Consider the following 21,501-nt stretch of genomic DNA (forward strand, 5'->3'; position numbering starts at 1 on the left):
CAAGGGGAAGATCACCAAGCACTATCAGTCATCTCTTCTTTCTCTGATACTTACTCAGTGGCCTCCCATCTGAAGTACTTGGAGATCCAAATTATCATTCAGAACTGCTCCCCATTAGAGGATCCAGTTCCCTCTTCTTCTGTACACTCCTGTAGGGGATGTTCCTTCTTCTCTTCTGTTTGGAGGACTTGTGTCCTTACGATACAACTTCTGCCACCAAAGCAGGAAAAGGGTTACACCAAACTGCACTAGATGCGTGACTTTGGTATTTGTGCCTTACATTTATATCCTTATAGAACTCTCGTACTTAGAAAGAGAATTTATTCCTTCTACTCTCATATCTTGTAGGCACTAGGTTCACAGAATGAAGGAATGGATACGTATCTCTACATCTTATCAAGCAAGTGTCCTAATTTGTTTCCTTTTCTCCCTGCTAGGGTGTGTTAAAGCGTGTTTTAGATATAAGGGGAAAACATCATAATACTGTCAACAAATTTGAAATGGATTTAATCGAGCAGGCAGAAAGGCAGCATGAATTGTTTATTAAAATACAGCATCTTCAACAACACTCTGAGTTGGGATCCCAAGAATTAAGTGACTACAAAAAATTGAGCCAAAAGATGGATCTACATATTGAGGTATGAATCATTAAAAAGGGGTTTGTTTGGTGGGTTTTTTTAATGCTTTGTGTGTTTATGAAAAAAAGGAGTGCACTTATTAATATGGACAAAGCCAATAAGAAACAAAAGATTTTTAGAACTATATCCTGTTAAGCCTCATTTCAGAGTTCCCTAAGTGCACAGTGACCAAACAACTCTTTCATGAGGACATTCATACTAAAAAACTTAAGACTATTTTCCAACTCTTACTTTGTCCATAGCTACAAAGCTGGGGAGCTTTGTATCTCTATGACCCTACCCTCCTACCTGTCCTAGCAATGAGCAAAGGCTATCACCCTACTTCTTAACAAATCCCTACTAGCGATCCCAACCTATATATAGATCAGACAAAAAGCTAAGCCCAGAAGAATAATGATAGTCATAATCTAGTTTGAGTTACAGTAAAAATTTTCCATATTCATTCTATTTATTTCCTATTTTATTTCCTTTCCATTCTATTTCTACTTTAAAATGTTAAAGATTTTAAGATATGTAAAATGTCACAAATAGTAATCATAAGATCATGGAAGGGACCTTAGAAAACACCTCATCTATCCCTCTGACCTTATACTTGAGGCCTTCAGAGGTTAAATGCCCAAGGTGATACAAGTAGTAACAGACCCACTGATTTCAAATCTAGATTTATTTCTGTTGCACCGGCATCTTCATAAGAGTTAGCCAAAGGATAAAATATAAATGAATACAATGGAATAAACTCTTTTTATGTTTCCATTTCCTTAAGGAGCCTTAACTGTATAACCCCTTCCCCTTGAATCCATCTACTGCATCTCCACACAAAAATGCGCATTTTCCAGGTTGGAGCAGCCACTTAGTGGTACTGTGGATAAGAAAACATCAGGTTTATCATCTTGTGGATTAAATATGGGCTGGCATTTAGCGTTAGAAAGGACCCTGGAGATCCTCTAGACCACCCCCTTCAGTTTACAAATAAGTCACTCTCAGTTGAGTAGGAATCAGGATTTAGACCTGAACTTCTCATTTCAGCTTCATTGCCCAGTCAGCCTCATCACTTCACTGGTTTGTTAGAATATAATAGCACATTTCTGGCAGATTTTAAATCAGACACCTAGAGTATGGGGAGAAGCAGCTTTAATACAGCTTGTGTTCCCTGCCAGAGCTATGTACTATAAGTTAATAAACTGAGTTCTCCCAATTAGAATTATGTTCTTAATTTACCTTAAAATATGAAGGTGTCTGAGGGATTTGAGTTTGGTGTTTGCCTCCATTTTTATCGTTTAAAGCAGTGATGAAATTTGATGGCATGTTTACATAAAGTCTTCTCAGAACTCAGGAAATTAATACTCTTCTTCACACAGCAAATTCTCGAGGATGTTTCAGAGACTCAAAATGATATCCACAACATGGTGGCTGAATTACAACAACTGTTAAATGCTAAGAAAGAAATTATCTTGTTCCTGGAAATGTGTTTAAGCACACATCTTGATGTGGATAGTCTTAAAAAAATAATACAGGAGGAGAATGATAGGATTGTTCATGTGAATAACTCGTATCATAATAAAATAAAGGTGAGTGTGATTTTTTTTGTCTTCTTAATGATATCCCAGTTTCTTTCACCCACGAAACTAGGTCACTCTAATCTCCCACACTACTCTGCTGATCTGGTCCATCAATTTAATTTCTTTTATTTTGTTTTACTGCAGTTGTGGGGGGGGGGGGTAATCATATTGCAATTGTTACATACATATGACCGCCATGATAACCTTTGTAGGGCAGAAATTCTGTCGCTTTTGGGGGGGGGGGGGCGTCATTTTTATATCATCCTCATTTCAAGAAAAGTGTCTGGAAATTTTAATAATATGCACTTAACACAATGCACTTAATAAGCATTTGTTGAATTGGGTTGGACAGGCTATCATAAACGAATCATCCGAATTTGAGGACAGAAGTGTTGCCGTATGTAAAGCATGGGAGCTTGAACTGAGACAAATGAAGGACAAGAATGAAGAAATGCTCCAAGCCATGAAGACAGCCCCTCTGCCAATGGATGACCCCGACACTCTGACTGTAGGAGAAAATAAGAAACATGATCTTAAACTGAGGCACACAAGACAAACCACAAAGGTACACAGAAAACTTTCACAGCTTTACCTAACTTTCACAATTTTAGGGTCATATTCCCAAATGATTTTCGTGTGTGTGTGTGTGTGTGTGTGTGTGTGTGTGTGTGTGTGTGTGTGTTGCTGTGCTTTATGCTTAATAGCAGAAAGAGATCTCTTTAATTACACTTTTCTGAAAAGTTAAATTTATTTTAAATTACATCCTTAAGAGTTGGTTTGTCTTTTAAATTTGTACCCCCACTGAAAGGAATGATTGCCTATTGAATAGAGTGAACTGGACTTTATTTTGGCGAAGAATTACCCAGGGGGAAAATATAATAAACCTTATGTCAACGAACCAGCATCACACATCACAGCTGATATCAACCAACAGTCAGTAAATTCAGTTGGTTTTTCCTGGATTTATACTTCTTAATCTAATAACCCCTTTATTTAACTGCCCTGAAAGGTAGTCTTAGTATATAAAAAGCAAGTTTTGGATTTTTTTTTTTTAATGCACTATAATTTTATGGGGGAGAAAGAATAAATACAAAACAAATTTTACCATTTTTGACCAGGACAGTCTACTAATTTCCCAAAGCTATCAGTTATTGTTAGTTGCAACCCAATGTTTCATGAATGTGTGATACTGCTTTTGGTTAATAATATATGTAAAACAAATAGGATTTGCTACATAGTCCTATTTTATAGGTACTTATTTGCTTTTTAATGAAAACTTAGTCTTTTTAATTAACAAATATGTGCCTAAGAAAATTATATTCCTGCATTTTTACTTTAATTTTTTTAAAAACAGCTTCTTCATATGAAAAAGGACTATGGCATCCAGACTAAATTTGGCCTCTTGTCTCAACTTTTTTTTTCCTCAGCTGATGCAAAGTTGTAAAAGTTATTTTAAAATACTCACCAAGTGGAATATATCATCAGCTTTGTTTTAAGTTTAAATAAGTATATTTTTTGTTGTGTTTTTGGTTTTGTTTTTGCAGGGCAATGGGGGTTAAGTGACTTGCCCAGGGTCACACAGCTAGTAAGTGTCAAGTGTCTGAGGCCAGATTTGAACTCGGGTTCTCCTGAATCCAGGGGCGGTGCTCTATCCACTGTGCCACCTAGCTGCCCCCCTTAAATAAGTATATTTTGACTCTCTTTACCTTAAACCTCTGTAGAATAATTTTAATGTGGACTTTTGTTGATAGGAAATTCAAGAAACTTCATTTCATGAAGACAAAGAAAATAAGCATAAGCAAGTGGAAATTGATCAAATTCAGAAAAACCTTCAAGTAGTTAAAGTTTTGGGTAACAAACACCTTCAGAGTCAACAACCAGGGGTGCAAAGTAGTCAGGTGAGCACCTAGAGAAGTCTTGCACAACCAACTTTTGGCAGGGTATACTGCTCCATTTTTTAAAATTTCCTCTTCCTTGCGAGGCCAGAAGCATCCTAGCTTTTAAAAAAATAATGCTATTTTCACTTCCAAATTCTCTTCTTCCTACTACAACTCCACCTATTGGGAAATTCTCTTAATTCTTCTTTCTATTTCCCTGTTGGATGGGGTGCAGGTGGGGGTGGAGGAGTGGAAGGGGTATTCTTTCCTTCAGCCAGTTCAGATGAGAAGGGGATTAAAAGTGTCACCTAATCCCACTCCTTCCACTTGCATAGATTTCTACTTGGATGTCCCATTTGCATGAGTTAATTTTCCCCATTCTTCCACTCCCTCCCTTTCCCAGTGTGTTCCTCTTCCCCACCCTTTCCTGTCTCCAGTTAGATTTTAGTTCAGAAAAATTGTATAATACTTATTAAATATTGATATTACTACTAGTTCCAATAAAACCTATTGTTTTCCCCTTCCATTTGCATCTTAATGGAATGTTCTTTTTTTAAAATATCTATTATTCAGTGATGTTGAAATTCTAGCTCCTCCTGAAATTTGATTTTTATTCCCCCTTAAATTTTCTAAAAGGATATAAAAGCCGTGTCCAACAAAGAAATTGATGATCTCAAGATGAAATTGGTGAAATTGAACATGGAAAAAATGAATGAGTCTAAGAAGTTCGAAAAAGAGTATGTTTTTGTTTTTTTCCTCTTGTCCTATAATTTGATGTTCTAACTTTTTAATTTGTCAGACACAAGGATTAACTTGGCATAACTCGTAAAAGAGAAGTAGTCATTATATACTTTTAATCGGTTGTATAAGAAAATAATTCATGGCAAAGATCATACCTCTTTCTTAAAGAGGTGGTGTTATATCTATTACTTGTAAATAATGTTTTATGCCTTAATTATTTAATGGCACATCTGAGTACTAAACAAATTTTCAAACCAATATAAGTAATATTGCTTATGACCTGCTTTATCATACATAAGGAAGCTAAAGATGGTCCTCATGTTTTACTTCTGAAGTTATATATCACTGTTGTTGGGCAAGTGATTTTGCATTCATGTCTGACTCACTCTGAGGTTTTCTTGGCAAAGATACTGGAGTGGTTTGCCATTTCCTTCTCCATCTCATTTTACAGATGAGAAACTGAGGTAAATAGGGTTAAGTGACCTGTCTGGGGTCACACGGCTAGTGTCTGAGGCTGGATTTGGACTCAGGAAGATGAAGTCTCTACTGCCCCACCCAGCTGCCCAGCTATATACCACTAACTACATGCAAATCCACATTAATCTTAAATATTTAGGTTGTAAAGCTTTTTTTTTTAATCCTTCCTGCTTTTTCTTCCTACCATATTTACTTGTATCATGATTGGATGATGGAGAAGGAAATGACAACCCATTCCAGTACCTTTGCCAAATAAACCCCGAATGGGATCAAAAAAGTCAGATAGGACTGAAGCAATTCAACAACAACATCAAGTGGGAAGGTCTAGAAGGAGAAATGGCCAGATATGGCAGCTGATCTGATAAGTAGGGTGAAGTCAAAGATGATGTCATTGTTGTGAACTAGAGTCATAGTCATGCCCTCAAAAGAAAAAGAAGTTTGGAAAATCATTGGATTTTGAGGGAAAGATGATGGATTTTATTTTGGACCCGTGTGAGTGGGACTACCAGTTCAAAATGGGCAGGAGGCAGTTGGGTGAGATAGTATTGGCTCTCTGGAAATTAGAGCAGAGCTGGGTTTATAGCTGTGGAAATTATCTTCCTAGAGATGATCACTGAATCCATCGCTGATAAGCTGTCACGGTCACCTAGCTAGAATGTAAAGGGAAGAGAAGAGTCAAGGGCAGCTCCTTGGGGGCACAGCATCTAGGTAATGTGATGTAGAGGAACTATAAAAAACATGCCAAAGAAAGAAAGAGGATCCTAGTTGGAAGAGTTCCAGCCCCTTAAAGAGGAAGATCCTCTGTCAGGATTATGCAAGCTGCCATTTGCTAAGAATGAGGCTAATGATTGATGTGCCTTAATGTCAATTAGATGTCGTTCCTTGCCCCTTTTTTCTTTTCATTGTGTCAAGCACATCATCCTGTATATTCTGGCACTGGTACCAGTCATTAAAAATGAAGGAATTTTGACATTCTTTTTTAAGTGAGAAGAGAAAAAGTAGAGCCTCCAAGTGCAGACAGTCCTTTCTAGGAGTCGGGCTGAAAAGGGCATAAGAAAAAACTGTGCTTGTCACTTCTTTAGTGTTGGGGACTCCTGGTGAGGAGCTTCCTCTACCAATACAGCCCCTCCGGCAACCAGTCATCTTAATGAATCGCCTAGAACACACGTGATTGGGTCACAGCCAATAATCAGAGGCATTACTTTCACCCAAGTCTTCCTGGCTCCAAGGCCAGCTCTCTCTCCACTAAACCCCAATACCCGTTTTGGCTAGAGAAAAACAAAAAGAAAGAAAAAGAGGACCATGGCAGGGAGCATATCAAAAGATTTGTCCCATAGTTTTAAGAAGATAAAATATGATGGGGTGACTTGTTTTTAAGAGATGTCATGTAATCAGCACAGGGTTACCACCATCACACATTCCTTCCCTGCTGCTACTTACTGCCAAGTTGTTGGATCAGTGTTGTTACTTATTGTTTGCTTCCTTTTATGACTCGTAAGAATTGCTTCTAAAACGGCCATAATAGAGCATAAGGAAGAGATCATAAGCCAGCTGAAGGAAAATCTGCGAAGAGCCCAACAATGCAATGACATCTCGAGTAAGTACAGAATGGAAATGTTTCCTCCCTTCTCTTTGGTGCTCGTATCCCCCGTGTGGTTACATGTTTATATCTGCTTCAGGAGGCTGTTGTGCTATTGAAACGTGCAAGGGTTTAAAAACAGACTGGGCGAATTTTCTTAATTGGTCAAATGCTATTAATAAGGTAATCTCTACCATTCTGGTGTCATCTTTATTTGAACTGATTTCATTTTCCATAGTTTATTATAGCCTTACTTCCTATTTAATAAGAGACTTATGAAATCCAGGCACATTTGATCAATCCAGTTTTTACTCAGCACCTGTTATGTGCCGGCCCTGGGCGTTTGGAAGGTACAAAGAATGAAAACAATCCCTCATATAAGACACTTGCTCCCTCTCTCATGGGCTGGAACCTACCTCCACCTTACAGAGGCCCTTTCTTTCCTGAAGATGCAGCTGAGGCATCATCTTCTGCATGAAGCCTTTCCTGACTTCTCTAAGTGCAAGTTCCCCCTTTCCCAAAGCATACATCTACCGAGGGAGGTAGCATGTACATATAAAAATACAAAACATGAATGTAAAATAAATATGCACCCACACCAAGTGGTTAAATCCAAGGTGCTTTGGGAGAGAGGGAGCAAGTGTCTTACATGAGGAACAGAGGAAGCCAGGCCAGTTCGGCTGAATCTCAAAGTGCAAAAGGGAAGGAGTCATGTCAAATGAGGCTGGAAAGATATGCTGTGTGTGGCTTAAAATCTAAATCGGCTATATTTTATCCTCAAGGCATTAATTAGGAAGCCACTAGAGTTGATTGAGTAGGGGAGTCATATGGTCACATCTGTGCTTAAGAAAAATGTGCAACTGTGCATAACATGAACTAGAAAGAGAGTCGAGGCTATAATAGTAATTTAGGCAAGAGATAAGGGGAGGAGGCAGCTAGGTGATGCAGTAGATAAAGCATCAACCCTGGATTCAGGAGGACCTGAGTTCAAATGCAGCCTCAAACGCTTGACAATTACTAGCTGCGTGACATTGGGCAAGTCACTTAACCCTCATTGCCCAGCAAAAAAAAAAAAGAGAGAGAGAGAGATATGGGGAGCTTGAGCTGAAATGTGTGGAGACAATGGCTCGGGTGCAAAAGAGGCTGGAAAGGTAGATTTAGGAGGTGGCCGGTATAATGCCCAGGGAATGAACCTGGGAGACCAGAAGAATGGTGGTGCCTTCTGGTCACAGAAATTAGGAAGTTCTGCAGAGAGGACAACTTAGGAGGGAAGATATAATCAGTTCCATTTTAGACATGTTGTTTTTAAGGTCTCTGGGGTATCCAGTTTAAAATACGCCACAGACAGCAGTGATACAGGACTGCAGTTAAAGGGGAAATCTGGGATTGGCTCTGAGAGGCATCTGCATAGAGATGATTGTTAAACTCATGAAAACTAGTGAAGTTACCATGAGAGAGAGAAAAGACCCCAGGAACCACAAATTTGGGGAATGTTCACAGTTCATCATGTGATATGAGTGGTGAGCCAGCAAAAGAGGCTGAGAAGGAGTAGTCAGACAGGTAGGAGGCAAATGAGGAGAAAGCAGTATAAAAAACCTAGTATCCAGGAGAGGGAGGGAGGGAGGGTAGGTAACCAGTGTTACATTCAGCAGGTGGGTTATGACGGATTTGGGCTAAAAAAAAGACCATCAGATTTGGCCATCCAGGAATTTCAACACCCACCCCACCCCACCCCCCCGTTCTGCCTTACTACCATCTCTCATGTCCTGTGCGTTCTCCTCTGACACACGGCAGCCACCCTCTGGCCTTCATCAGCTCCTCTCTAAACCACAGCAATAGCTTGCTGAGCGATTTCCCTGCCTCAGGTGTCTCTCCACTCCCATCCATCCTCCACTCAGCTGACAATTTTTTCTTCCTAAAAAGCAGGGTTTTATCACCATATCTCTTCTATATCGCCTCCAGTGGCTCCCTGCTGACTACAATTTCTATCAAATATTAATTCCTCTTTTTGGCTTTCCCTTGGCTTCCTTTCCAGTCTTCTTATGCCCCCGTGTACTCTACAGTCCGCTAACACGGGCCTCACCCTCCATCTCCCAACTCTGGGCATTTTCCCTCTGTCTCCCATTGCCTGGAACTCTCTACCCCTTCACCTTTGCCTCCTGGCTTCCTTCAGATCCCAGCTAAAATCTCACCTTCTGCAAAAAAAAAAAAAACTTTGCCCAGTCCTATTCAGTGCTAGTGCCTTCCCTCTGAGATTACCCACAATGGATCCTGTATAAGCCTTGTGTGTTCTTGAGAGCAGGAACTGGGTTTTGCCTTTCTGTCCTGATGCAATTTGATGTGATACTTTTATAGAATCTCTAACGCTTCCTAGCTAGAATATCCAACTCCACCAGAATGTGTTCTTTCTCCTGTTCCTTTGCACAATACTAAGCATCCCTGATTTGTTTCCCTCACCAGTATCAGAGCCATCTGATCATGCCCAGGCTTCACACACACCTCTGACCTGTGGGGGTGGTAGTGGTATCATACAGAGCACAAAAGCATTGATTTTAAAGGCGGATCGTGTGAGGCTTGAGAGAGAGATTTGCAAGTTAAAGCAACAGAATGAATATCTGACAAATCATCAGAGTCAGCTGTCAAGGTAAGAGCTGCTTGTGCGGAGTCTATTGGCTTCGTTGTGTTTATCAGATCTGGGTCCACTTCAATCGTTTCTTCACAAATAATGGGTATAATCTAGAATTCCTATTACAAATGCTGTTGCTTTAGGGCTGAGGGTAGAAACACGATTTTGAATTCAGCCAAAAGTTCACACGCTTTATCTGTAAGAAAACCATCCAGTGTTAAAACTGAGGGATCTCAAGACACCTTCTGGTCCAGCACTTCTCAAAGTGCAGTCTGGTACTAAGCCACTTATTTATAAGCAAAGTAAAGGGGGCACAGAAGCTGCAATAGGAAAACTTAATGGGAATAGGAAGAAGGGACACATCGAAGGATGACAGCCTCCAGAGTTTCCCTGCTCGGCGCACTGATTGCAGGACACTTGTATCAACTGGATTGGGACAGAAAGCTAGATTTCCTTTGCTCTTCATTAAATAACTAAGCATAGATGTTACTGCAGCCAGAAATATTTTTTAATAGTTGACATTAGTATAAAGTATCCTATTTAAACTTCACCACAACCCTGTGAGGTAGATGCTATTAGTTGAGGAAACCTGGGCTCAGAGAGGTTAGGCGTTGTAGCTCTGGTGACACACCTAGAAAGTTTGGGAGATGTACCCCAAGTTTCCCCAGACTCCACTGACCAGAAGGACATTTATTTTTCCCACAGTTGTTTATGATCTGTATCCCCTTGATTATCTAGGCGACCATATATATATTCAAACCATATTTGTTTTCTATTTCTATAATTGCCCTTATTTTAATGTGATCCTTTTATAGAGTATATTTTAATCCTCTTGAAATTTATATAGCAAACATAAAATTGAATTACCATGGGAGAGCGGGGGTGGACATTTATAAGATAATAGAGCCTGTACCTTAATCTAGCATAAGAATGGTCCATTAGTAGCAACAGACTGGAAACTTTGGCTAGATGTTTATGGTCTAGTTATTTTGATGGTGTTGATTTTTTTAAAAAGAAAGAAAAATCACTGTATATATCCTTTTTAATCAGGCCTGAATGGTTAGACAATGGAATACTTGATTCTATTTATTAAAAAAACAAAAACAGGACAAAATAGTACTTGTGGCTGAATGCAACACTGGTTTTTTTCCCTTTTGCAAGAGGAAATTAGGCTTTCATTTATGGGTATGTTCGTACTAGTAAGATTCAAAGACATTTTTATCCTTTATGGTCTTTGATGCAACAAGCAAGGATTCAAAGAGTTCAGAAAATTCCATGCAGTATGCTGAACCTTGGAGGAAATTCTATTTCTGTACATAGTGCATTCTTCTTTATGATCTGAATTTTAATTCTTCAGTTTTATTTTTTCTTTTTGAAATGGATATTAAAAGGTCATGATATACTTTTTACTGGTTTTGATTAGGCATGTAATAGAGGCTTTAATTCTCTTTCTATGTCATCACTGTGCCTGTTCCTGAACTCTAGAAATGAGTGCAATTTGACTTAGGTACCATTATGGAATGAACTTTTCCTTTTAGCGGTATATAACTTCCAAATACTACTGGGAATTCACTCATGAGAAAATTAAGATTCTGCTCCAGGCGAGCTAGAAAATAGCAGCTTCCCTGGATCGCCTTCCCTACAATTTCTCACCATTCCTTAATCCGTACTATAGAGAAATAGGCCATAATTGCCACCTTTTGGGTTCACATCTCCTAGGAAAGAAAATAAGAAAATATATTGGGTAGCAATTAAAGCGAGTGTAATTCTAGTGCTGTGCTCTGGCCTGCAGAGATGTTCAGCTTAAAAGAGCTGGTCGCAGTGAACTGACTGACTAGCATGTCACCTCACAAGTATCCAAAGGGGAAGGGGAACCTGTGCCTCTGTAGTCAGATTATTTTCACTTTCTGGAACATGTCTCAATGTAGGTACATTTCATTTCTATGTTCTCACCCTTGTTGTTCTCTTTCCTAAGCACCAATTTTCATCTTGTCAGAGAAGTCAAAAAATGGAAAGAGCGAGCCCTTCAAAAAGAAGCCCAAGAACTTAGTCAGGTCCATTCTCCAAGATCTCCTAAACTGACAGAAAGTACGTCCCAAAAGAGACAGTGCACATCACCTCTGCATGGAGAGCAGATTTCACAGGAAACTTTGCCAAAGGATTCACCAAAATCTTGGGCGTGTGATGGACGGTCAAAGTCTCTACCAGTCACTTCTCGGAATAACTATTTTGATAATTCCCGCCTAGGCTTACTCCCAGGTATGTAATACAGTGGAGGGAGAAGGGGAGACAATGGTTAAGATGTGGCACTTTTATTTTTTTAACTATTTGGCTTTAGATGGCAAGTTTAGACAAGAAGTTGAGCAAGCAAGTTCACGATACCATGCAAGAAGCTTTTTTTTTTTCTTGGCCCTATAAGAATAGATCACAGCGAAAGATGGTCAACTCAGTGGGAATTCACTTGTGTCACTTATGTTCTAAACTTCATAGACATTTCCCAACTTTGTACCCTTTCGTCCTGATATGTAGAGAAGCAACTTTTCTCAAATCTTGGGATATTGAACAGTTTTTTTTTTCTTTTTTGGTGAGGCAATTGAGGTTAAGTGACTTGCCCAGGGTCACACTGCCAGTCAGTGTCAAGTGTCAGACTGGATTTGAACTCGAGTCCTCTTGAATACAGGGCCAGTGTTCTATCTACTGCGCCACCTAGCTGCCCTGAACAGTCTTTTAAGGTTATTATTATTGATAATCAACAGATGGAGATTGATATAATGGTTTAAAGTCTGCAAAGCATTAACTTCATTATTTGTATAAAAATGGATAGCATAATCAAATGAAAGCTATATATATTATTTTCTCCTTAAAACTTGTCTTCTGGTAATTATGCTAATTTAAGTAAAATAACTAAAAAGAATAACTTTGAATTATCGTTATGAATGGATGACAGAATTTTTGCGGGGGGGGGGGGGTGAGGCAATTGGGGTTAAGTGACTTGCCCAGGGTAACACAGCTAGTAAGTGTCAAGTGTCTGAGGCCAGATTTGAACTCAGGTCTTCCTGAATCCAGAGCCAGTGCTTTATCTACTGCGCCACCTAGCTGCCCCCAGAATATTCTTAAAATAAGAAATAGACAATCTCACAGTAGCTACACTTTGGGGGATTTTTTTTAACTCTAAGAATAAGCAGTAGGAAGATTCATACAAACTAATGAGAATATAAATTAATAAAATGGCTTAAATGTGATTTTGTTATTTTCCAGAATATACAGTTAATTGAACTAACTACCTTAACAAATTAAGGAAGATACTAAGTAAAGATTCTTTTGGACCTGCTTTCATAGATGGCTAGTAATTAGCACTTTGTTTTGTTTTGTGGGGAATGAGGGTTAAGTGACTTGCCCAGGGTCACACAGCTAGTGTCAAGTGTCCTAGCTGGTGTCAAATGTCTGAGGCCGGATTGATCTAGCTGCCCCTCCCCATAATGCTTTAAAAGAATCTATTTGTACATTAAAAAAGTGCTAACTGGGGCAGTTAGGTGGCGCAGTGGATAGAGCGTGGATAGAGCACCGGCCCTGTATCCAGGAGGACCTGAGTTCAATCCGGCCTCAGACACTTACCACTTACTAGCTGTGTGACCCTGGGTAAGTCACTTAACCCCAATTGCCTCACTAAAAAAACAAAACAAACCAAAAAAAAGCATTATGGGGGGTTTTAGGCTTGGAAAAGTATCATGGCAAGTTCAAATATCCCCTGTAACCTCCTCTCAATTGATTCATTATACTAAATAAATCATTTAGCAAGCCATTTTTTTTTTACAAAAATAATATAAAGGTAATCATATTTTGAATTACTGTGAAACAAATCAGTGGGGTTCAGACTGAGGTTTCTTTCACTGGGCTTCTGACAACTATTAACTTGTGTTATTTTTTTTTTCTGACAGAAATAGCTTTCAGTTCTACAAGTGATCCTACAAAAGGTGAATTTCAGTTTATCATAGTACAAATGACTGGGGGAAGAAAAGATCACGAATCTCTAAAATTTCAATTGAATAGTCACCAGGTCCCTTCCTTTCTTCTCATGGCAATTTCCTTCTTCTCAACCCCTTACAGTTTCTGGCATCACTAGTGAGCACCTAATTGTCAAATCCAATAGTCTTTTTCTCAGCTTCCTTGCCCTCAGCAACTTTTGACGTTTTTATTGATTGTTCCTCTTCTCTCACTCTTAATATGGGTGTTCCCCAATGAACTGTCCCTAGGCCACATCTCTTCTCCCATGACAATTTCATTTACTCCAAAGGCTTCGATCAATAGAACATAGTGGTTAGAGTACTGGACTTGGAGTCAGGAACTCCTGGCTTTAAATAAAAGTATTTTATTATTTTCCAGTTACATGTAGAAATAGTTTTCAATATTTGTTTATATAAGATTTCCAATTTCAAATTTTTCTCCCTCCCTTCCTCCCCTACACAGCAGGTAATCTGATATAGGTTATATATACATAATAACATTAAACATATTTCTGCATTAGTCTTCTTATAAGAGAAGAATCAGCAAAAAGGAAAAACCTCAAAACAGAAAACCAACAGCACCAAAAACAAAAGAAATAGTATGGTCCAATCAGCATCCATATTCCACAGTTCCTTTTTTTTTTTTCCTCTGGATTTGGAGAGCCTTTTCCATCATGAGTCCTTTGGAACTTTCTTGTACCATTGTATTGGTGAGAAGAATCTAGTCTATCACAGTTGATCAGCACATAATGTTGATGATACTGTGTATAATGTTCTTCTGGTTCTGCTCATCTCACTCATCATCAGCTCACACAAGACCCTCCAGGTTTCTCTGAACTCCTCCTGCTCATCGTTTCTTACAGCACAATAGCATTCCATTACATTCATATACCACAACTTGGACATCCCCTAAATTTCCAATTCCTTGCCACTACAAAAAGAGCAGCTATAAATATTTTTGTACTTGTGGGTCCTTTTCCCTCTTTTATGATCTCTTTGGGGAAAAGACCCAAAAGTGGTATTGCTGGGTCAAAGGGTATGCACAGCTTAATCGCCCTTTGGGCATAATTCCAAATTGCTCTCCAGAATGGTTGGATCAGTTCACAGCTCCACCAACAATGCATTAGTGTTCCAATTTTTCCACAGCTTCTCCAACATTTATTATTTTCCTTTTTTGTCATTTTAGCCAATCTGATAGGTGTCAGGTGGCACCTCAGAGTTGTTTTAATTTGCATCTCTCTAATCAGTAGTGATTTAGAGCATTTTTTCATATGGCAATAGCTTTGATTTCTTCATCAGAAAACTGCCTGTTCATATCCTTTGACCATTTCTCAATTGGGGAATGACTTGGATTCTTATAAATTTGATTTAGTTCCCGATATATTTTAGAAATGAGGCCTTTATCAGGAGTACTGGCCATAAAAATTGTTTCCCAGCTCTCTGCATCCCTTCTAATTTTAGATGCATTGCTTCTGTTTGTACAAAAACTTTTTAATTTAATGTATTTAATTTAATTTAATCAAAATCATCCATTTTGCATTTCAAAATATTCTCTATCTCTTGTTTGGTCATAAACTGCTCTCCTCTCCAAAGATCTGAAAGGTAGACTATTTCTTCTCCTAATTTACCTATGGTATCACCTCTTATGTCTAAATCATGTACCCATTTTGACCTTATTTTAGTATAAGGTGTCAGACGTTGGTCTATGCCTAATTTCTGCCATATTATCTTCCAGTTTTCCCAGCAGTTTTTGTCAAATACTGAATTCCTATCCCAGAATCTGGGGTCTTTGGGTTTATCAAACAGTACATTACTAATGTCATTTACTACTGTGTCTCCTGTGCCTAGCCTATTCCATTTGTCCTCCACTCTATTTCTTAGCCAGTACCAGATAGTTTTGATGACTGCCGCTTTATAGTAAAGCTCCAGATTTGGTTCAGCTAACCCACCTTCCTGTGCATTTTTTTTTTTCATTATTTCCCTTGATATTCTTGACTTTTTGTTTTTCCATATGAATTTTTTTATGATTTTTTTTCTAGCTCTATAAAATAATTTTTAGGAAGTCTGATTGGTATGGCACTGAATAAGTACATTAATTTAGGTAGAGGAACTCCTGGCTTTAAATCCCAAACAGACATGGGCATGTCACCTTTCTGAGCCTTGTTTTCTTCATTTATAAAATGAGGATAATGCATAGAGTTGTGGAGTTCAAATAAACTAATGTGTAAAATATAAGACAGCATCTAAATGAGTTATTATTACCACCCCCTCTGCATATGACACCCAAGTCAAAATCTCTAGCCTGATGTCACTTGGGAGCACCAGACCTACATCCCTACTGCTTCTAAGACATTTCCATGAGTATTTTAAAACTTTGACATGTATAAGCCTGAGCCCCTAAACTGGCTTTTAGCTTGGTAAAGATCATACATTCTGCCAAGCCCTACTTTATAGGTGAGAAAAATGGGGCCCAGTGGTCAAGACTTGCTCAAAATTACATACAGAAGAAGCACAAAACCTCTCACATCCTTCCTCTTCACTTAGTGAGCACTGCAACCATTCTAATTTTAACCCTCATACAGATTATCTGTGTATAGATCTTTCCACCTTTACTCTCTCCCCTTCATACAATGCTTTTCCTACTGCATTTAGAATAATCGCTTACCTGGAAATCTGCTCCTGTCATTCCTATACCGAAAGACTGTTAGTTTACTTCCTGAGTGAGACTCAAATTCTTTGACCTGACATTTGAGGCACTCACAAATTGGCATCATTTCACCTTACATATATTATCTTCTGTTACTTCCCTCCTGGACAGTTTTCTGTCTGATCAACATATACTCCATTCTCATACCTCATTTTGTGTCTTTGCTCTCAAGTTTTGCTCAATGCTCTATTGCCATTCTCATCTCCTTTAAATCTCATCTCCAATATCACCTCTCAAAAACTTTCCTTGATCTGCCTCGTGATTATTAACAGCCTTTGGCCAAAAATAGATTTTATTTTGAAGAACTGACCATGCACAATTGTGAATTAGACCTTTCTATGTTGGTATCTTATCCCCCAACTCAACTAGAAACTCTCTGCGGGTCAAAATCTTATCTGAACTTTGTAATTTCCCTTTACCTAACTCCCTTATGACCATAATTTGATCATAGCTATACATATATTTGTAATATAATATTTTGAATATTATTAAGTTTAGGTGTTTGGGGGTTTTTTTCTTTCACAGAAGCTCAAACTCCAAGAGAAGAAAATGCAGGTTCTCTATTGGATCAGTGGCAGACATCTTCAAGAAAAGACGCACCTGAATGTAAAACCCAATAATCTCACGTTTACTGATCATGAACATTCCAGGTTCTCCACAACACTTTTATAGTTCAGCATATTTATCCTGAACACTGCATTCATACTTTAGTTAAGCTTTATGGTTTCTCTCACTGTGGCGCTAATATTACTGAATAAATGAATAGGAAACAAGGTGCTAGATCACTAAAGAACTGATTAGAATGGGATCAAAATGCTTGTTTCATTTTTAAGTGTTGTAATGCTTTTGAAATAGATTGATATTTAAAAGGAGCTTTGATAGAATACAAAATTATGGAAGGAATTCCTCAGGCTAAGCAATTGAAGGTGAGGAAAGCTGGCTTATTTTATAATGGTCATCTTTTTAAAAATGTACACATGTAAAATTGTAATGTAAATTTCTTTCCTTTTGTACCTTGTATTATAAAATCTGTACTCATGTTACCTCCCCTACTACAGTATAAACTCAATGATGGCAGGAATTGTGTCTTAATTCTTCTTTGTATGTCCCATATGACATTAGCAGCTACTCAATAAATACTGAACAGAAAACGATCTCTCCTACTGCATTGTCCGGTATTCACAAAAATCCATTTCTAAAAATGGATTTAAAAGAGAAGATTCATTGTCTCTCCAACATGTCTTAGAAAATCACATCCCTGAATCTCAGACTACCTTCCTGCAAAATAAAAACTTATGTGTAACAAAAGTATGTATCAGAATACAAGAGGTTTTTTTTATTCATTTTGAACTTAAATACAGAAAGACAAAAAGAGAATGTTTCCATATACACAGCACAACATAAGAAGAGGATTCAATATAAAAGCATGAATTTCCATTTCACACTGTTTACTCTCTTTGAAAGATTGTAATTAATACTATACATCATTTTCAAAGCTGCCCTACTTTTCTGTGCCTCCTAAGTTTTCTTTTGTTCTCTGCTGTGCATTTTTTTTCTCCCTCCTCTCCCATCCCACCCTAAAGAAAGCTACCGTTATCTTTTTTTGATCATTACTTTTAGGTAGTCTAACAATTCTTATGTTGTCTCTCCTTGATCTGTTCTCTCGATTAGTTGCTTTTCTAATGAGATGTTTCACATTCTCCTATTTTTTCATTCTTTTGATTTTGTTTTATTATTTATTGGTATCTTATAATGCCATTAGCTTCCCTTTGCTCAATTCTAGTTTTTAAGGAGTCATTTTCTTAAGTTTTTAGATCTTTTTCCAATTGGTTGACTTTCTTTTCATAATTTTCTTGGATTGCTCTAATTTTTTTTTTCCAATAATTTTTCCTCAGCCTGGCTTATTTGATTTTTAAAGTCTTTAAGTTCTTCCAAAAACTCTTTGGACTTGTGACCATTTTACTTTTTTTTTTTTTGGTGAGGCAATTGGGGTTAAGTGACTTGCCCAGGGTCACACAGCTAGTAAGTGTTAAGTGTCTGAGGTCGGATTTGAACTCAGGTACTCCTGAATCCAGAGCCTGTGCTTTATCCACTGCGCCATCTAGCTGCCCCTGACTTTTTTTTTTTAAGTAAGAGTGGCTTTTTTTAGCTCCACTATCTTCTGAGTATAAACACAAATCTCTCTCTCTCTCTCTCTCTCTCTCTCTCTCTCTGTCTTTTTTTTTTTTTGAGGGGGGTGGCCAATGAGTGTTAATCAACTTGCCCAGGGTCACACAGCTAGCAAGTGTCAAGTGTCTGAGGTCGGATTTGAACTCAGGTTCTCCTGAATCCAAGGATAGTGCTTTCTCCAATTCGCCACCTAGCTGCCCCTCACAAATCTTCTCTATCCCCATAGTACCTATCTATGATTGCGTTCTTCTTTGCCCACTCTTTCTTTTTAGCTAGGGCCCCCACCCACGCGGTCACTGCAAGCATTCTTGCTCCCTGAGTTCCCTCCTGTGGCTGCAAACTTCAGGACTCCCCTGTGCCTGGGAACCAAAACCAGGGACTCTGCTCTCTTACACAGCCAGCAGGGTCCTGGCCCTTTTGCTACCACACTCAGTCACTGGGCATGAACTCGCTCCTTGTCTGCAGCAGCCCCAGACCTTGTCTCGTCAGCACAGCTGGGCCTGACATCTATCGAACAGCAAACATTCTTCAATCTGCCCCTCCCCCGACCCGTGAAAGTTCCATTCCAGCTGCCCCTGGGGCTTGTTGTTTGTTCATTTGAGTGCAGTCTGCCTAAAGGTGTTTGTATTTTAATCTTGCCAAACCTACACCCCGGGTCTTTCCCAAGGTCCTCTTAAGTTGTTTTAGCAGGAAAACTTTATTTCTGCTGCTCTAAGTTTTACTGTGAGGCAGTGTTTGTGGGGGAAATTTTGGAGGGCCCAGTATTTTCTGCCCTATTCCACCATCTCCCTTGAATCCTCTCCAGAATGAGTTCTAACCGCATAAAACAGAGCAGCTAGGTGGCACAGTGGATAAAGCACTGGCCCTGGATTCAGGAGGACCCGAGTTCAAATATGACCTCAGACACTTGAGGCTTGCTGTGTGACCCTGGGCAAGTCACTTAACCCTTATTGCCCTGCCCTAAAAAAACAGCATAAAACTCAATTCTAAAGGTTAACAATTAAAATGGAGAAGAGCAATAAAAAGTGACCATTCTCAAACATTTAATCACCTTTTTTTTCCCAAATTTCTAAGTTGCAGTTACCTAGAGCTCCCTGGTGCCACCTACAAATTTGAAACATTTGCCCAACATAGAATTTATGGGTTCACAAATGTGTCTGACGATTTGTAATTTAGTTCCTAAATTTGGGTTTCTTTTTGCCTTAATTGTTCATTTCATCCTGAACTAAATACACCCAATAAGAAAGGATTCTATTCTTCAAAGATCTGTTTAAAAAGAAGATATTGGGATGGAAATTGTCAGGAAACAGAGTTCCCAAAGCAGAGGTCAAAAACAGACAACTTAGAACACGATGGAGACTGAAGTAGCAAATGCTCTTAAAGAGAAGAACAATGTTGGTATTTAAACATATAAAAGCAAAAGAAAACTTAGCGGAAGAGAAACCAGAAGGTAACTTTAAGCACAATGGGTGAAAAAATTAATATGCTGCATGAAATAAAAAGAAACTACTCAGAACTTTTGAAAACATACAACAAAGTTGATATAGATTAAATGCACAAGTCAGTGATGAGCATCGGGTGGAGAACTTATTCTTTTAACGAAGGTATGTGTCATTAAATTTCAAATTTTTTATGTCGAACAAATTTTCAAGGCATCAAGACCGAATATAGTTATGAACAAGCATTGATAAAAATAACCTGGGAACTATCCGAATATTATTCCAAAAATCATAAGAGGAACCTTATGCAGCCTGAATAGCTAAGCTATGTATTATAAATATGCCATTTATCAATTAAATAAAATAAACAAGAGTCATTTGAGGGATTCCTAGGGTGGAGGAAAAAAGAAAAACAAGAAAACAGCTTTCAACTTGCACACTCCAAACATTTCTTAAGTTTTCAACAAGGGAAGGTGACTACATGAATAAATAGGAGAGAAACTGTGATGGAGAAAGGAAATTAAAGTAGATTTTACCTTAGTAGAAATCAAATCTTCATAATAGGGTTGCAGGGTTCTTACATTGAATTTCTTCTGTATGGAAATGGACAATAAAAGGCAGCCCTTACTAAGCAAGGATCATGCCTGTTGATTCAAAAAAACAAAACAAAAACCAGCGATTGAAATCATGATAGAGAAAGCAAAAACAAAAATTAACAATGCCAAGAAAGATAAAAAGGAGAAACTACATTATGCTTAAGACAAGGAAATAATGTCATTATTAAACTTACCGCACTAAGTGACTTAACAATTGCAAAAAGATCTAGATAATAGCACAGCCGTTGTAACAGACTTTAACATTCCACTCTGATCTAGCTAAATCTAACAAAAAAAGAAACAAGACAAAGATATAGATCTAAATGGAGACATGATATTATGAATGAATAGGCCAAAGAATAAATCTGAAACAACCAGATGTAAGAAAATAACTGAGACAACATAACAAAATTCAGAGGATGCAGCTGAAGCTGTTGGGGGGGGGGGGAGTTAAAATATACAAGGAACTTAATTCATGATTCAGCAGATTAATAAAGAAATTGTGAGAAATGGAGCAGGAGGAGATTAGTTAATAAAACAAAAAGCAGATTCTTTGAAAGAACAAAATGAATAATCCTTTAGTTAACCTATATTTTTACAAATAGAGGAAAATTAAATTGTCAAAATAATTCACAGTAAGCAGAAGTAAAAAGAATTATCAAAACCAAGACAAAATATAAAATAACAAGGTATCTATTACTGTAAACATGACATGGGGGTTGTTTAAACTGGCCAACTAGCTATCAGAATGGACACACCTAAGAAGCAGAGGGGAGATTTAATTCTATACTGTGGAAATTTATTTTGATTTGGGGACCCTACCTTTGGGCTGAGATTAGAAAGCCTTAGGCCCTCAGGGTCTCTTCTGTGTGGGAGGTGCTGGTGCCCCTCCCCCTCTGCTTCAGCTGAGCCAAAAAGCCCCATGGGCTGCACAAGACGCCAGGTCAGACAGCTGGGGGGAAAAAAGCCCCCAGTGCCCTCTGACCTGAGCGGAGCTATCCAAAAGATCCCGGATAGCCTGTGCTGAGGCACGTGAGGCTGGAGCGAGTACCCCACCCCCCCCACCAGCCACAGCCCTGGCTAGCGGAT

The 21,501-nt window shown here is 38.5% G+C and overlaps 1 protein-coding gene and 1 long non-coding RNA gene across 2 annotated transcripts in view; one reads left to right on the forward strand and one right to left on the reverse strand.

Moving 5' to 3' along the window:
* CENPE (centromere protein E) overlaps nt 1-17,291 on the forward strand; it is an 88,811-nt gene extending 71,520 nt beyond the window's left edge. The window contains exons 47-56 of the mRNA XM_043972729.1: nt 438-638; nt 1,997-2,206; nt 2,550-2,762; nt 3,949-4,095; nt 4,711-4,811; nt 6,792-6,889; nt 9,332-9,515; nt 11,473-11,756; nt 13,436-13,471; nt 16,734-17,291. Of these exons, the coding sequence (XP_043828664.1) occupies nt 438-638; nt 1,997-2,206; nt 2,550-2,762; nt 3,949-4,095; nt 4,711-4,811; nt 6,792-6,889; nt 9,332-9,515; nt 11,473-11,756; nt 13,436-13,471; nt 16,734-16,828 (1,569 nt within the window). The 3' untranslated portion in view covers nt 16,829-17,291. The remainder of the gene's footprint in view (nt 1-437; nt 639-1,996; nt 2,207-2,549; nt 2,763-3,948; nt 4,096-4,710; nt 4,812-6,791; nt 6,890-9,331; nt 9,516-11,472; nt 11,757-13,435; nt 13,472-16,733) is intronic.
* The window catches only part of LOC122732518, a 79,409-nt gene continuing 58,535 nt past the window's right edge, over nt 628-21,501 (reverse strand). The window contains exons 3-4 of the long non-coding RNA XR_006353625.1: nt 20,353-20,460; nt 628-2,703 (exon numbers count right to left, since the gene is read on the reverse strand). This is a non-coding gene — a long non-coding RNA (uncharacterized LOC122732518). The remainder of the gene's footprint in view (nt 2,704-20,352; nt 20,461-21,501) is intronic.

This window comes from Dromiciops gliroides, chromosome 6 (assembly GCF_019393635.1).
Source record: "Dromiciops gliroides isolate mDroGli1 chromosome 6, mDroGli1.pri, whole genome shotgun sequence".
In the NCBI taxonomy this organism is placed as follows: Eukaryota; Metazoa; Chordata; class Mammalia; order Microbiotheria; family Microbiotheriidae; genus Dromiciops; species Dromiciops gliroides.